Genomic DNA, 15,969 nt, shown 5'->3' with positions numbered 1-15,969 from the left:
ATTGAGAATCCAACGTGTGCAACATTATAGACTTCCTAAGACAACAGATACCCAGCAGAGGCACAAATCAAACTGAAAGTGATTTGTGTGAGTGTCAACTCGCTAATACCAGCCAGACTCGGAAGTATTTGTCAAATGACAGTGTAATTAATGTGCACAAGGTTTCAAGAAGAAAACCGTGTGTCACAGTTGTGAACAGTGAGAGAAGAGGCCAAAGAACAGAATGTTATCCTGGAGAAAAGAAGGCGGTCAAGACAGAAAAAGAAGGCTGAGGTGGGGAGCCGTTGCTTAGTTGTATGATGCATGTGCAAAGAAAGCCCTGAAGATGTATTCCCAGCAGAGCAGAGAAAATCAAAACACAGAAAATGGTTCCGTGCTCAAAGGCAGCAGAACGACGTGAGGTTGGGCTCCATCTCAAATGTGACTCACATCAGGCTCCCCATCACTGTTTTAGTTCAAGTCTCTTCTGCTTGGGAACTACAAATACTGTGATTGGAGAGCCTTAAATAAGGGTAACTGATCAGGATTGGTTTTCTCCCTCTACCCAAATCTGTTATCTGACAATTTCCAATCTGAGTCTAAAGACAGGAAGAACCAGTGTCCCTCCCACCTGGAAAACAGGCTGGTGGAATTTTCCCTCACCCTAACTTACACAAGGATATGGAGAAATCAAAGGAATAGAAATAGCTATAGTCCATCTCAAATACCTGCTTCAGGAGATCAAAGTTTTGTGGCTGCTGACTCCTCTGGCCACCATCCTTGACATCACAGATGTCACAAGTAGCTTCTCTTCCTGCAAAGTTTTGGATGGAGCTGAGGAAGACAGTGTGCTCAGCAGCTTGCACTATGGCACATGCCTGTAACTCCAGCTACTGAGAAGGCTAAGGCAGGAGGCCCCCTTAAGATCATAATTTCTGCACCACCAGGACAACAATGAGACCCCTACCTCTAAATGAAAGGAGTCATTTTAACAAAACAATGGGCTGTGATTTAAATTACTGTAATAAACTTTACAACAGGGTCTCATGTATCTTAGGCTGGTTTACAACTTCCATAATTTGAGGGGGACCTTGAGTTTCTAATACTCCTGCTTTTACCTACTGAGTAGAAGGGATTATAGGCATGCACGACCAACCCTAGTTTAAATGACATTGTGTGTGAGAACCCAGGGCTTCCTAAGTGCTAGGGACTCTACCATCTGGGCTGCATGGCCAGGTCCTACTGTGTTAGATTTAAAAAGGCCAAACTGTTGGTTTGGGGCCTATTCTATCCCACCCCCATCTTAGCTAGCCTTGACATTCTCTTGACCAACGAATGACAAAATTGGAGGACACTTCAGCTCCAGGCTCTAAGAAGGCCTGACAGTTTCAGGATTCCTGGCCCGCGGTGTAAAGAAGTCTAATTACCCCTTGCTAGAGAGATGACAGTGAGGGACTCTTCTCAACATCCCAACAAAAGCATCAGATGTCTAAGCTGGGCTCCACTAGACAGTCCATTCCAGTAGTGCTCTCAAGCTGGATGCAGTCACAGGAAGACCACAATGAAAGACGAGAGCTAGATTCCATTAGCCCTACCCAAACTGAGCATCTGTGAGCAAAGAAAAGTGCCTGAAACCACACTTGTGGTAGGCTTGTCACAAAATACATAAAAGATAGACTTACCTAGGGTATTTCTATGACCTACAATAAGCCTTTTGTGGATGGCCATCTATGTCTTCTGGTCTTCTCACAGGGCCACAATCTCACAAACATACATATTATAGTGGTTGAGACATGGGATCTCTTTAAAATCTCAATTCTCAATGCTGTCTTGGTACGTGTTTTGAATTTGCCATTTCCAGATGTTTTACCATTTGACTGGTATGTCTTAAAAATGTTTATCCAACATGGAAGCAAGAATTACATGCAACTGGAAACTTGAGAAGTCCTGACACCAGTCAGAGAGAATGCTTACCTACAAAAGACACTATGTCCAGAGCAAGGCCTTGGCAAGAAACCTACACTCAAAATATTAGACAGACAAAATAGTATGGCTCTGGCTAACAGGAAGCAATTGAAGAGGGTGCCCAATGATGAACTATAGCCTCTATACACTCACATACCCCTGATGGGGGAATTTAGCCAATCACCTTCTGTTTAGGGTGTGTCCCCCTGGGGCCACAGAAAAACAGATAAAATACCCAAGGTGCACTTGTTTCTTCCTCTTTTTTTGCCCCCTGCTCTCCTGGGTTGCTGGAACCCTGGTTTTGTAAGTTTCCTTTCTTCTGTTTATTAAAGCTGAATATTATTTTAAGTTGGTTTGGTTAATAATTATTGACCTTGCCCCTTCATACCCCACCACCACGTACAAAATGTAATTTTACGGCAGAGGGCATCATTTCTCCCCTTTGGCAGTAGCTGACTACAGCACAGTATTCAGCAGCGACTTGCACACTGTGCTGTGATTATGACGGGAGAAGCAAAAGGCACACAGCCCAGAGTCTTCTGTGACTGTAGGACAACAGGAAGTAACATCCTCGTGAATGCAGAAGAGAACTGTTCCTGCCCATTTAGTGACTAGTTGCTTGGACCTGGTGCAAGAGAAATGTTAGCAGCATCTCATGATACTGCATTTGCTTTGAAAGGTCAAACATATGGGGATTAAAGCAATAATTTATCTTTTTAAGATTTATTTTTTATTTTATCACTGTATACTTGCATCTTGGAGTGTGGTATAGTGAAAAACTCCAGCATTTGAGAGGCAGAGGGAAGGTTAATCTCTGTGAATTTGAGGCCTGCTTGGTCTACATGAGTTCTAAACCAGGGTTTACATAGTAAGACCCTGCCTTAAAAAACAAACAAACATATAAATGAATTAGCAGCAATTATAAAAAAGGTCAACAGGTATGTATTTAAACCACATATATAATGTGTGCAAGAGAGAAATCTATGCTTTTATGTTCTGAAAAACAGTAGAGGAACCCATAGCATGGAATTCTTTCCATTTTAACTTTTTTTTTTTTTTTAAAAGAAATGTGTATGGCAAGGTAATGGTGGCACATGCCTTTAATCTTAGCACTCAGGAGGCAGAGGCACATGGATCTCTGAGTTGGAGGCTAGCTTGGACTACAGAGAGAGTTCTAGGATAGCCAGGGCTACACAGAGAAATCCTGTCTTGAGAAACCAAATAAATATGTATGTATGTACATATATATGTACGTATGTGTAGGTGTGCACACATGAGTTCCTGCAGAGGCCAAAAGTGCCAGATCCCCCTGGAGCCCGCAAACTACCTGACATGGATGCTGGGAACTGAACTCTAGAAGAGCAGTCTGCACTCTTAATCACGGAGTCATCTTTCCACACACTCCTTTTCATTTCTATGTTCTCAGCCCCTGTACAGACTCGGGCTCTCTAATGGCAGTCTTATATACATCAGTCCACTTTTTGGCTTTTACCCGGTGAGGAAGCTGACCTGGGTCACTGTTCCATTCTTTCCTGACCTTCCATAAAGTAGACTGGTAATCAAATGTACTTCTTTTATCTTCTTTTTGCAGTGTTAGGCATTGAACTCGGAATGCCTGGGGTTTGGAAATTTTCAACATCAGGCTACACTCTAGCTCACAAGTATACTTTTAGCTCAATCAACCCTCCATCAGAAAGCACACTTTGTAGACACATGTTGATAATGAAATTACTCTACTGTGATAGTTAGAAATATAAAAGGCAAGAGTGAATGAAAACAAGCACCAGATTATGCAAATATCAGTTAGATGGATCTGATTTGAATTCCAAGATGGCCAAAGTTAACCATTTTATAAACACTAATTATGAAACACAAAGACAATAGAAATATAAGTTATTTATTAATCAATCCACTTACAAAGCAGGTGGCTTAATGCAAGCTTATTGACATCTTCACATATGATCCATGGGAACATGTCTTCCACATACAGACAGTGCTATTACTGACTGGATGCATTTGCAATCTTGGGCATATTAAGCATATTTAAACAAATAAAATTAGGCTATCCTGTATATGAAAGTATCTTGATAATATGCATCCTGAAGTGGATTAAAACTTCCTCCAAAGGAGAAATGTTAGTATGTTAACTTTTACTCTATATTATGTTGTAAATCTTAACTATAGAAATTAAAATTTTTAAATCAGTGATCGACTCTTGGTAATGTCTGAAGTGGGTGTCTATGACCATAGCCAACAGTAGCCTGACAATACAATCTGTGCCTCACAGTATCTGCAGATTTATTGTTTTCAAGTTTAGAGAGAAAGAAAACAAGAGACATGTAGATTCAGCTGACTTTATTTAAACTATAAAAAAAAATCCCTTAAAAGTGAACCTGGGACCCTTAGAAGTTCTACGAATGCATAGATACCTGCCAATGACTGAATCCTAAATCCTGACTGAATGACTTTATAAAATTAATGTAAGCAGATATCTTAATTATTCGTGCTTAGCAGAAGACCTAACAAAATTCTACATGTCTTTTTCAATTTCCCTATTTTTTTTTAAATCTGCAAGTATATACAATCCAGCTAACTCAAATTAATATTTAGTGTTCATCAAAGCTGTTTCACAGCAGCAAAAACTGGATTAGGGAATAAAGTTCCAAATGGCATAGAGAAAGATAAATAGGGTCAGAACAGCAGTCTAAACGTACGGCATCAATAGCAACTCTATCTTGCACTGTGCTGGAAGAAAGGTTACACCAAGAAAATTCCTATTGATCACTCTGGTCATGTGAGTACCACCTGCATCTGATTGACATGGGTTGCATTCTGTTCCCAGTATTAAGAGTGGTACTTAACTCAGAACTCCATATTGTAAATATACAGCAGCCATTTTGTCCTAATTTAATTAAGGAATGTCTTAATACACAATATTATCATTTTCTAGAGAATCTTTATACATTAAACTAAAGTACATGATTGATTAAATTAAAGGTTAGTAATGGATAAAAAATTCATAATTCTCAAGGTACTATGTAAAAAAAAAAACAACAACAAAAAGACCACAAAATACTACTTACTAAAGCAGCTAATCTTGCCTGCAAGTTTAGGGTCACAAGCCCATAATATGTGCAAAGAAATGCAATACAAGGAATCATGCAAAAATACAGTAAAATGATACAGGAAGAAATGTCAAATCTAGAAAAAAAAAACCCACAAAAGCTTTTATAAATACATCAAAATCAACTGTGTACATAAGTTGTAGGTCTAGCGGTAGCTGTACCATGTAGCAGAGTCAGCACTCCGAGTTCAAGGCTTCCAGATCTGCGCAGGTAAGTCATGCCATCTTTGGTTGACTGCAGTACCAGGAAGAATGGGAATGAGAGGGACAGCAAGAGTTCTGAAATACGGTGTCAACTTTCACTTGGCAGCTGGGCCTCGATGTCCACTCTGCATATGGGGCACTTCTTATTGGTGATTAGCCATTGATCAACACACACTTGGTGGAAAAGGTGCATACATGGAAGGCGCCTATCATTGATGAAGAAAACAGCAAAAATTAATTTTATGATAATTCTATAGGGCACAGATTTGCAAATAAAGTGTTTTGAAGTCACTAAGCATCTTTATGTTAAAAGCACAAAGACTAGAGCTGGCAGGATAGCTCAGCGGGCAAAGTAATTGCTATGCAAGTCTGCCAACCTGAGTTCACATCCTCAGAACCCATAAAAAGCAGCATGCAGTGGCATATGCCACATCTGTAATCCAGGATACGGGATGGAAACAAATTTCCCAGAAGCTGGATAGTCAGCTAGCCTGGTGTATACAACAGAGAACAAAAACAGAGCCCCGTTTCAAAGGTGAGGGCCAACACTCTAGGTTGTCCTCTGGCCTATAAATGTGCACTGTGATACACATGCACATACACACATACATACATACACACACACAAACCTACACCTACATCTCTAAGGGGAATTGCTCATTATAAAAATGGCATTTCAGACAATATATGAATCACCAGGATAAATAACTTACACTTCTATGGAGGCAAAATATATAAAACTCAGAACTGTCAAATAAAGAATAAGACTGGCAATTAGTCTAGTATTGTCATTTACATGAGCAGCCAAAGCACGGTAGATGAAAATACCCTGTTTTATGATACTGCAAACACTTTAAATATCAAATCATTATGATGCTTGTGAAGATTCTTTGAAATACATATTCATTTAACTGTCTTCCAAAAGCTTTGGAGACTGCTGTGCTGTAGGAATTAAAGAAAGCCATAACATGTACCATGACTTCAACCCCAAGGATCTTTATACGTCAGGCTGAAGCACATGCTTGAGGTAAGGAATATTATTTTCAATAGAAACTGCAAAGTAAATATAGGGTAACACTAAATTCAAACTAAAGAGTAAAATGAAAGTTGCTGCTTAATAACTTTCTACTACTTACTATTAAGAGCTGTTAATCATGCCCTCATAGCCTAATATTTCCACAGATAATACCTAGAAGTGCTCTCTTCCTTCTTGGACACTATCATTAACACTGTTAAGAGACTGATTCAATAGCTACATGCCGGGGCTGGAGAGATGGCTCAGTGGTTAAGAGCATTGCCTGCTCTTCCAAAGGTCCCGAGTTCCCGAGTTCAATTCCCAGCAACCACATGGTGGCTCACAACCATCTGTAATGAGGTCTGGTGACCTCTTCTGGCCTGCAGGCATACACACAGATAAAATACTGTATACATAATAAATAAATATTTGAAAAAAAATAGCTACATGCCTTCACTAGAAACAGAATGTTTAAAACAAAACAAAACCACAGGGGCTACAGAGATGGTTCAACAGTCAAAGAGTGCTGGCTGTCTTTCCAGAGGGCCATGAGATTCCCAGCACCCAGTTCCAAGGGATCCAATGCCCTCTTCTGGCCTCCTTGAATACCTGCATGCACATGATGCACAAACTTATATGCAGGTAAAACACTGACACACGTAAGAAAATTAGTAATTCACTTTTTAAAAAAAGACTTATTTATTTATTTATTTATTTATTATGTATACAACATTCCTTCCGTGTATGCTTGCATACCAGAAGAGGGCACCAGATCTCATTATAGATGGCTGTGAGCCACCATGTGGTTGCTGGGAATTAACTCAGGACCTCTGGAAGAGCAGTCAGTGCTCTTAACCTCTGAGCCATCTCTCCAGCCCTAGTAATTCACTTTTAATATTTAAAAAAAAACCCTTATCACATGGTGTAATAGACAATAATGTATCTTTCTCCTCTCTCAACCACTAGCTGAAGATGTATGATGAGCCAGGAGGGGTCTACAGGTCAAGTTCCAGGACGGCCAGGGCTACACAGAGAAATCCTATCTAGAAAAAAAACAAAGTTTGACGACATTATCCTTAGAAACAGAAAAAATTATTACCCACAGCTATTATGCCTGATATAATACTAAATTATTGGGTTTTGTTTGTAGTTTTTTTTGGTTTTTCAAGACAGGGTTTCTCTGTGTAACTTTGGAGCCTGTCCTGGAACTTGCTCTATAGACCAGGCTGGCCTCGAACTCACATGGATCCGCCTGCCTCTGCCTCCTGAGTGCTGGGATTAAAGGCATGTGTAACCACGGCCTGGATAAGTTACTGTTTTAAAAATCTAGATTATAAACAATTACCTTACAAACTATACAAAAAAAATGCCTTCAAATAATATTAGGTCAGGATGAGAACATACACTAAATCACAAAAGAAGTATGGTTATATTGAGCATAGAGGCATGTGCCTGTAATTCCCAGCACTTGGGAGGCAGGGGCAAACCTCCACAAGAGTAAGGCCAGCCAGTGGTATCTAGCAAGAACCCCTCAGAAAACCAAAGCCAAACCAAACCAAACCAAACCAAAAAATCCGAAAACAAAGGGGGGAGGGTGGTGAAGAATGCTGGCAATAGAGTATACAGAGATGCTCCTGACCTTTTACAATCTAGATAGCAAAATCCTCTCAAATTCTAATTCCTGAAAGTGTTATAGAAGACAAATTTTTACTACAGAAGCTCCCCATGCAGCCTCTGGTGGAGTCCAGAGTGGAAGTGCACACCCCTCATGACTTTGATCCTTTTTATTCTTTTGCTTACAGAACATAATCTTTATTTGGATTCCAGTTTACTTTTAAATGAATGCCCTTTAAGACCTACTGATCTATTTGTGAATCAATTATCTGTGCTGAGGAACAAAGCCATGGCTGTGCAATTAGACAAGGACTCTGACACTGAGCTACAATCTAGTCCTTTCTATTTAAGAGTGGACTTTAAATAAGAAATGTCTAGTTACCTCACATCTTCACCTTCCTCTAAAATAGACAAACAGATAGTACACTTTTCCTCTGTGTCTTCCTCAGTCCCTTCTTCCCCATCTTGTTTGCAGTGCAGTTTCCTCTGTGAGAACCAATCAGTTGTTACCTTATTAGCAGAGATGACATTATTGAACAACTGAGTAAAGTCTGTGTTTATTTAAAACAAAACAAAAAGACCACATATTCATATGTAACTTATTTCTTACACAACAGTCATGAATTAACAGATGGATTGAGTGTCTACCAATTAATTACTGACTCCTCAAAGTGAGCATGAAAAGCAAAGTCAAAATGTAAGAGATTCTCTAGGTTGAACCCTATTAATGTTATTTCGTGACAATGATAATTTGCACAATTATTATTTTAACACAGTTAAGCAAATTATTCTTCTAATGACTATTTCAAGCATCTCTAAGTTAACTCTAATTTATAGCATTTAGTTTAAACAAGATACAGTGTGGTTAACGCCTGACTGACACTCTTTGACAACATTAAAAATACCAACAGTGAGCTCCACTGTTTTCTGTACAGCATTGAGCATTATCTGTTCACTATGAACAGCTTATTTCACATATAGTTTGGAATTTCCACATACATAATATGAACAATACAGAAATATAAACTAGGCATCAGTGAAAAAAAAACTGGCTCGGTATTTTAGCTATTTTGGTTTTCCATGACAGGATTTTTCTGTGTAATAGCCCCAGTTGTCCTGGATCGCTATCTGTAGAACAGGCTGGTCTCAAAACTCACCAGCCTCTACCTCCCAAGTGTGCACCACCACCACCCATATATATAAAAACTATATATATAATTTCATTATGGAAGTCACTTCAATAGTAATACAGTTGCTATTACAGAATCAAGGGTCTGTAAGATTCCATTTTTATCATAACAATCCTCACCTTTTTATATTTATGTGGATATGTGCATCTTTCAATTGTTCCCTGGGATGCTCCACGATTGACATTTCCTAATCTTTCTTCCAGATGAATCAGTTCCTGAAAGTGAAACATAAATAGTTTTAAAACCACAATGACTATTGTCCATATTGTCAGGGCTTGAAAGGTGGCTCAGTGGTTAGGAGCACTGACTATTCTTCGAGAGTTCAATTCCCAGCACCTAAATGGCAGTTAACAACTGGTGTGGAATAATCCTGTTGTACACTATAAAGATCTGTCACTCAAATTTGTTTAATAAAAGGCTGATTGGCCAGTAGCCAAGCACGAAGTACAAACAGGTCAGCCAAACTAAGGATGATGGGAAGGAGAAGAATCAAGGAGTCACCAGCCAGATGTAGAGGGAACAGAAGATGAATGTGCCAAGAAGCTATTAAAGGTACTGCCATGTGACTGAGCATAAGTAAGGAATATGGGTTAACTTAAAACATAAGAGCTAGTTAATAATAAGCCGGAGCTATCAGTCAAACATTCATAATTTATATTAAGCCTCCAATTCAATTATTTGGGAAGTGGATGTTGGGTATTTGGGAACAGGTGAGCACAAGAGAAATGTCTATTTACAATCAACTGTCTGTAACTCCAAGATCAGACAAACATGAAAGCTAAACACCAATGCAAATAAAATAAAATAAAAATAGAGTATGGGGACTGGAGAGATGGCTCAGAGGTTAAGAGCACTGACTACTCTTCTAGAGGTCCTGAGTTCAACTCCCAGCAACCACATGGTGGCACATAACCATCTATAACAAGATCTGGTGCCCTCTTCTGGCCCGCGGGCGTACATGCAGACAGAACACTATATATAATAAATAAATAAATTTAAAAAAAAAAAATAGAGTATGATCAATGCTACAAAGGCAACAAATTTAAATATTCATAACCCTGCAATATAAATACTATAAATGCTGGGAATGCAACACTATCCTGTAAATCAGGTTGTAACCATGTGGCAGTGCAGAAGTCTGGATGTGCACATGGCTGCAGAATCTGAATCCCTTGTACTACATCAAGGAAATGAGCAGTTTTAAGTTATCCAACCACAGATGAGATCTTCAGCTGCACACAAATTGGCTTTCCTTTCTCTAGACTGTTTCTCTACCAAGAAAGCTCAGTTTTCTTCCCATATGCAAATGGCTCTTCATTGGATTATTTTACTGATTTGGTAGGTTTTTAATTTTTTTATTTTATGCGTATGGATGTTTTGTGTGTAATATTTTTGTGTACCATATGCATGACTGGTGTCTGAGGAGGCCAGAAGAGGGTACTGAACCAATCCCCTGAAACCAGAATTACAGACAATTGTGAGCTACCATGTGGTTACTAGGAGTTGAACCTGGGTCCTCTAGAAGAGCAGCAGCCAGTGATCTTAACCACCAAGCCATCTCTTCAGCCCCCCTTTTTTGTGTTCTTATAAGAAAAGGCCTTACTATGTAGTGTTACTTAGCCTGCAATTCATTAGGTAGACCAGGCTGGCATAAAACTCACAAGGTTGCCAGGCAGTGGTGGCGCACACCTTTAATCCCAGCATGGAGGAGTCAGATCTCTGTGAGTTCGAAGCCAGTCTGGTCTACAAGAGCTAGTTCCAGGATAGGCTCCAAAGCTATATAGAAAAACCCTCTCTCAAAAAACCAAAACCAACTAACCAACAACAACAACAACCCCCCCCCCACACACACACACAACTTATAAGGTTATGCTTTTGCCTCTCAAGTGCTTGGATTAAAGGTGTGTACCACCATAACCAGTTCAATAAACTTTATATATTCTTTTATGGTAGATAACTCACATTCAATGTCTTTAAGATATTCACATCCAAAGTCTTTAAACAGTTAAGTTTTGACTTTTAAGATACTCTTCATAAATCTTTGTATAAGTCCCTGAGGCAAAATCGAGAAAAATCAGACATCTGACTGCTTTCTGATTCCCAGATCAGTGGTCATTCTACGTAATCAACTCTGCACTAAAAATCCAATGGCAAATATCTTCGCTTATTTTACTTCATACCTCAAAATTGCCCCTGAAAGGACCTCTGAACGATGTTCCATCCAATCCTGAAGAAATATAACGGATGTGAGGGTAGCCTGCCATGTCAGGAACCTGTTTTTAATACAAGAGATGAAGTCATTAAGATTCGTATTTTACTGCTAACATTGAAGATACTCAACCTCCATTCAAGTAATGAACTCAACTCAAAAGACAAACATGTGTAGCACGAATTCTAATTGCTCTTAATAATAAAAATCTAGTCAGATACAGATGTTAATGAAGAAGAGCAGAGAAGCAAAACAGCCAGTCACTAGTTCTTACCTCTACCTCAGACCTAAGACTGAATGTTCTCTCTATGAAACCTCAGACTGTTTCTAAGACTGAATCCTCAGACTCTATCTGAGCTTCTGTTTACTCTTGTCTCCAGCTCCCTAGTGATGGGATTAAAGGCATGTGATCCCAACTGCTGGGATCACCTTTGTGTGAGCTCTGTTTCTCTTTTAGATAGATTCAATCTCATGTAGCCCAGGGTGGCCTTAAACTCATGGAGAACCATCTCATCTGCTTCAGTCTCCTCAGTGCTGGGATTAATGGTGTGTGTCACCACTGCCTGGCCTCTATGCTAACTAGTGACTTAACTCTGCACTCCGACCTTCAGGCAACCTTTATTTGTTAGCACAAACAAAAATATCATCACAAACATGACTCTAACTACACATTCTATTAAGAGGAACAATTAAGTGACCCTTAAAACACAAGCTCTCATTTCTGAAAAGATGGTTGAAAGAAATAAGGGAAACAGCTGTTTCATGAGGTAACAAATTTCTTACATGAACTTTGCATATAGTTGGGTATGGTGAGACATACTTGGCCCCGGCTACTCAGAAGGCTGAAGTAGGCTAAGGCAGCTTGAGGCTAGGTCTAGTTTCAAGGTCAGCCTGGGCAACCGTGAAATATACTGCACCCCACTTTAAAAAAAAAAAAAGTCAGGTGTGGTTGTACACGCCTTTAATTTCCAGCACTCAGGAAAGAGAGACAGGTGAATTTCAGGTCAACTTGTGTCTAAGTAGAGAGTTCCAGAATTGCCTGGGCTATGTAGAAAAACCTTGTCTCAAAAACAAAACAAAAAATGTCTATGTATATTCAAGCTTAAATTTTTAAGCCCTATGATCTCTTAGTAGTAGCAAACAAACTTAAGAAATTAAAGCTTTCATATGACCATGACAACCTCTCAATAGTAAATAAAGCATGAAATATTCTTGCCTGCGTGTAACAGGCTTTTTAAAAAACTGTTTTGTTCAGCTGGGCAGCAGTGGCACACGCCTTTAATCCCAGCACTAGGGAGGCAGAGGCAGGCGGATCTCTGTGAGTTCAAGGCCAGCCTGGTCTACAAGAGCTAGTTCCAGGACAAGCTCCAAAACTTCAGCGAAACCCTGTCTCAAAAAAACAAAACAAATGAAAAATTGTTTTGTTCGGTATAGTGAATCCCGAATATTTCAGATTTCATTTTTTGTGAACTGGCCACAAATTTAAATTTATCTGTTACCCCAGAGATACTTGTTTTTTATGGCTATTTAGTGTGCACTAGGAAACTGGCACTGGCTGCTTGGTGCTCCCACTGATGTTGAACAGGCTCTGCCTTCTCTTCTTAGCTTTCCTACATCTATTTAGTGGCATACTTCTGCCACCAGCTTTCACCACCAGCTTTCTTTCAAGTTTAATGTGGTTCCAAATACAGTTCTCAAGCACCATCTAGGGATTCTGCCCAAGGAAGGCTGCGTTTCGCCTTGTGTCAGGTAAGCTTTGCTCGGATGTGCACTGTAGTGCTACTGCTGCACAATTACTGTGAACAAATCATCAATATATATCAGATCAGTGATCAAACAAATACAGGAACAAACCAAGGGTCAAGACTAAAAGACTGCAGCACACTCCATCTTCTCTGTAATGGTTGTTCAGTTACAGCAGCAATCATCCAAGTGAACTGACTATATGAAGGAGACAGTACCATCCATCTTTATAAATAATCTTCAACATTTTAGCTGAGCAGTGGCGGCACGCGCCATTAATCCCAGCACTTGGGAGGCAGAGGCAGGCGGGTGTCTGAGTTCAAGGCCAGTCTGTTCTACGAGAGCTAGTTCCAGGACGGCTCCAAAGCTAGAAAAACCCTGTCTCGAAAAAAAACAAAAAATTCAACATTTTAAATTGTTTTCTTTACTATTTCCAACATTACTATTATTATTTGTTTTTGTTTTTTTTGTTTTATTTTGTTTTTCAAGACAAGGTTTCTCTGTGTAACCCTAACTGGAACTCACGGCCTCTGCCTCCCACATACTGAGATTAAAGATGTGCGCCATTACTGCTTGGCTCTCCAGCATTGTTTTTAATCAGCCTGTGCTGAATCAAAACTTACTTATAGGGGCTGAGGAGACGGCTCAGAGATTAAGAGCACTGGCCACTCTCCCAGAGGTCCTGAGTTCAATTCCCAGCACCCACAAGGTGGCCCACAACCATCTGTACACTCCCAGCCTCTCATGGCACATTGTTACCTTACCCGCAGCTTCACTTATAACCAAGAGCACAGGAAGTAACTGACAACATCCTCCAAGCAACTTAGAAAGAAATTTGCCTCCACATATTCTAAACCTTCTTTCCAAAAAACTTTTCCTGTCTTTTTCCTCTACCTTCTCTTCTCCTATTCAAATTTAGTCTTCTGTTTCCCACCCTGGTCCATACTTAATAGACTACTCATTTCTCTTTTTGAACAAGCTGTTCTTTCTACTGGCTTTCTGTCAAGTCAAAATGTTTCTTGTTCCTCCAAACCTCAATGCTCTTAATCCTGGAATTTATACTAAATCTGCCCTTCATAGGCAAGCTACAAGTACTGTATAGTTACTGTCTGCAAGTTCTCATCTTTTTGAAAAAGTCCCACAAGACCTAGCAGTATGTCTCAGTGGTAGAGTGTTTGCCTAGAGAGCACAGGACTCTGAGTTCAGTTTTGCCATGTCAAAAAAGGGGATGGGAGAAGAGAGGGAAGGAGAGGAAACAGAACCATCTCCATTCTCACTGTTAACCACTGACAAACCCATTACGATATCAATACTCCCCAAGCTTTATTCTTTCCTAAGGCACTAACCGACCACATGTGTTTATGAGAATACTCTAGCTTTGTTTCTCACGTGAGCAGTTGTCATCTGACTGAAGGACACGGCCATCTAAATGCTGTTTCTCCTATCCACTCACCCTCCTGCCGCTTATACACTCTCTGAAAATCTACTCCTCTTCCTTGGATTCCTTAGCACTGAATGACATCTTGTCAGGTTTCAAAAACATATCTTTAACCTAGATATCTTTCTTAGTGGACACAGCTATCTCAGATTAGTAGGTCTAAAATCTCATCTAATATTTTTCAAGCCATCTGACATTCTCCAATACAATGAAAAGCACTACACTTTTTTACCCACACTAGAAACCTGGAGCCATCCTAAGAATTACTCACTCACTACACTGTGCCCTAGTGCTTTCCCTGCCATCTGCCAGTGCTTTTTTTTTTTAATTTTTTATTTAAAAGTTTTTTTTTCCCATTTTACATACAAACCCAGTTTCCCTTCCCTCCACTTCTCCTGCTCACCCCCACCTTCCTCCCACCCACTTCAGAAAGGGTAGGGTCTCCAATGGGGAGTCTGTCAACAAAGTGTACCAGTACTTTTATTTCAGAAACTTACTAAACTTTACTCTTCTACCAAAACACTTAAAGGAGTTTCCTTCTCCCACCTCTAAATCTGCTTTTCCCAGGGGCTGGAGAGATGGCTCAGTGGTTAAGAGCTTTGCCTGCTCTTTCAAAGGTCCCGAGTTCAATTCCCAGCAACCACATGTGCTCACAACCATCTGTAGTGAGATTTCGTACCTTCTTCTGGCCTGCAGGGACACATGCAGGCAGAACACTGAACACATAATAAATAAACAAATCTTTAAAAAAAATCTGCTTTTCCCATAATTGAGATGTGTTCTTTTCAAGTATAATCACATTAAATCACTCAAAAAGCATAAATATAATCAAAACATCTCAGTTGAGAGGCAGAGGCAGGCATATCTCTGAGTCTGAGGCCAGTCTGGTCTACATACTGAACGCAAGGACAGCCAAGGCTACAGAAAGAGACCCTATCTCAAAATAAAACAAGAGCAACAACAAACTCCCCTTCTGTGGCTGCTGAGACCCCAGTTTCCTGTCGAAGCAGCTTTGTGTTCTCATTCTCTCCTTCTTTACTTCCTTCCTTCCTCCCCTCCTCCTTTAACCCCCTCCTCCCTACTCCATCTCTCTGGTGGTGAATACAGGCTCACAAGAGCTGGGCAAATGCTGGCACTGAGCTACCCTAGCTGGCACATCTGGAGACACAAGCTTACGTGGACTCTTAGTCCTTGGTGCTGTTAGACAGCTCCTGACCAGTATCAACCTCTGCAAAGGCAGCACCCTGAAGTCCACAGAAGCCTAGGACAAGGGACAATGAGAACTCTCTACAGTGCCTTCTGTACAACAGAGAACTCCCTTTTCTCCTCACATCTGTATCTAGTTTTATATAGATTTTTTTTCAACAATGTAGCAACACAATCTGCACCTGTCAGCGAGAAGCAGCAACAGCATGAGGGCATCAAAGCAGACCCAATCCACTGCTGGCAAATCACTGATGCACGCATCTCAGTGACAGCAGGTCATGT

General features: G+C 40.1%; 1 protein-coding gene across 11 annotated transcripts in view; it reads right to left on the bottom strand.

Annotated features, from left to right (window-relative positions):
• Positions 1-3,820: 3,820 nt before the first annotated feature.
• The window catches only part of Rnf111 (ring finger protein 111), a 76,274-nt gene continuing 64,125 nt past the window's right edge, over positions 3,821-15,969 (bottom strand). For 6 of the 11 annotated variants that reach the window (XM_075965327.1, XM_075965328.1, XM_075965330.1 and 3 more), the window contains exons 11-14: positions 11,272-11,364; positions 9,211-9,306; positions 8,284-8,411; positions 3,821-5,478 (exon numbers count right to left, since the gene is read on the bottom strand). In XM_075965327.1, coding sequence (XP_075821442.1) covers positions 5,361-5,478; positions 8,284-8,411; positions 9,211-9,306; positions 11,272-11,364 — 435 coding nt within the window. In that variant the 3' untranslated portion in view covers positions 3,821-5,360. The remainder of the gene's footprint in view (positions 5,479-8,283; positions 8,412-9,210; positions 9,307-11,271; positions 11,365-15,969) is intronic. The other 5 variants (XM_075965329.1, XM_075965332.1, XM_075965333.1 and 2 more) reach the window with 1 other exon arrangement.

This window comes from Microtus pennsylvanicus, chromosome 3 (genome assembly GCF_037038515.1).
Source record: "Microtus pennsylvanicus isolate mMicPen1 chromosome 3, mMicPen1.hap1, whole genome shotgun sequence".
Classification (NCBI taxonomy): Eukaryota; Metazoa; Chordata; class Mammalia; order Rodentia; family Cricetidae; genus Microtus; species Microtus pennsylvanicus.
The sequence above is the reverse complement of the archived record's forward strand: the minus strand, read 5'-3'. Positions and strand labels throughout refer to the sequence as shown.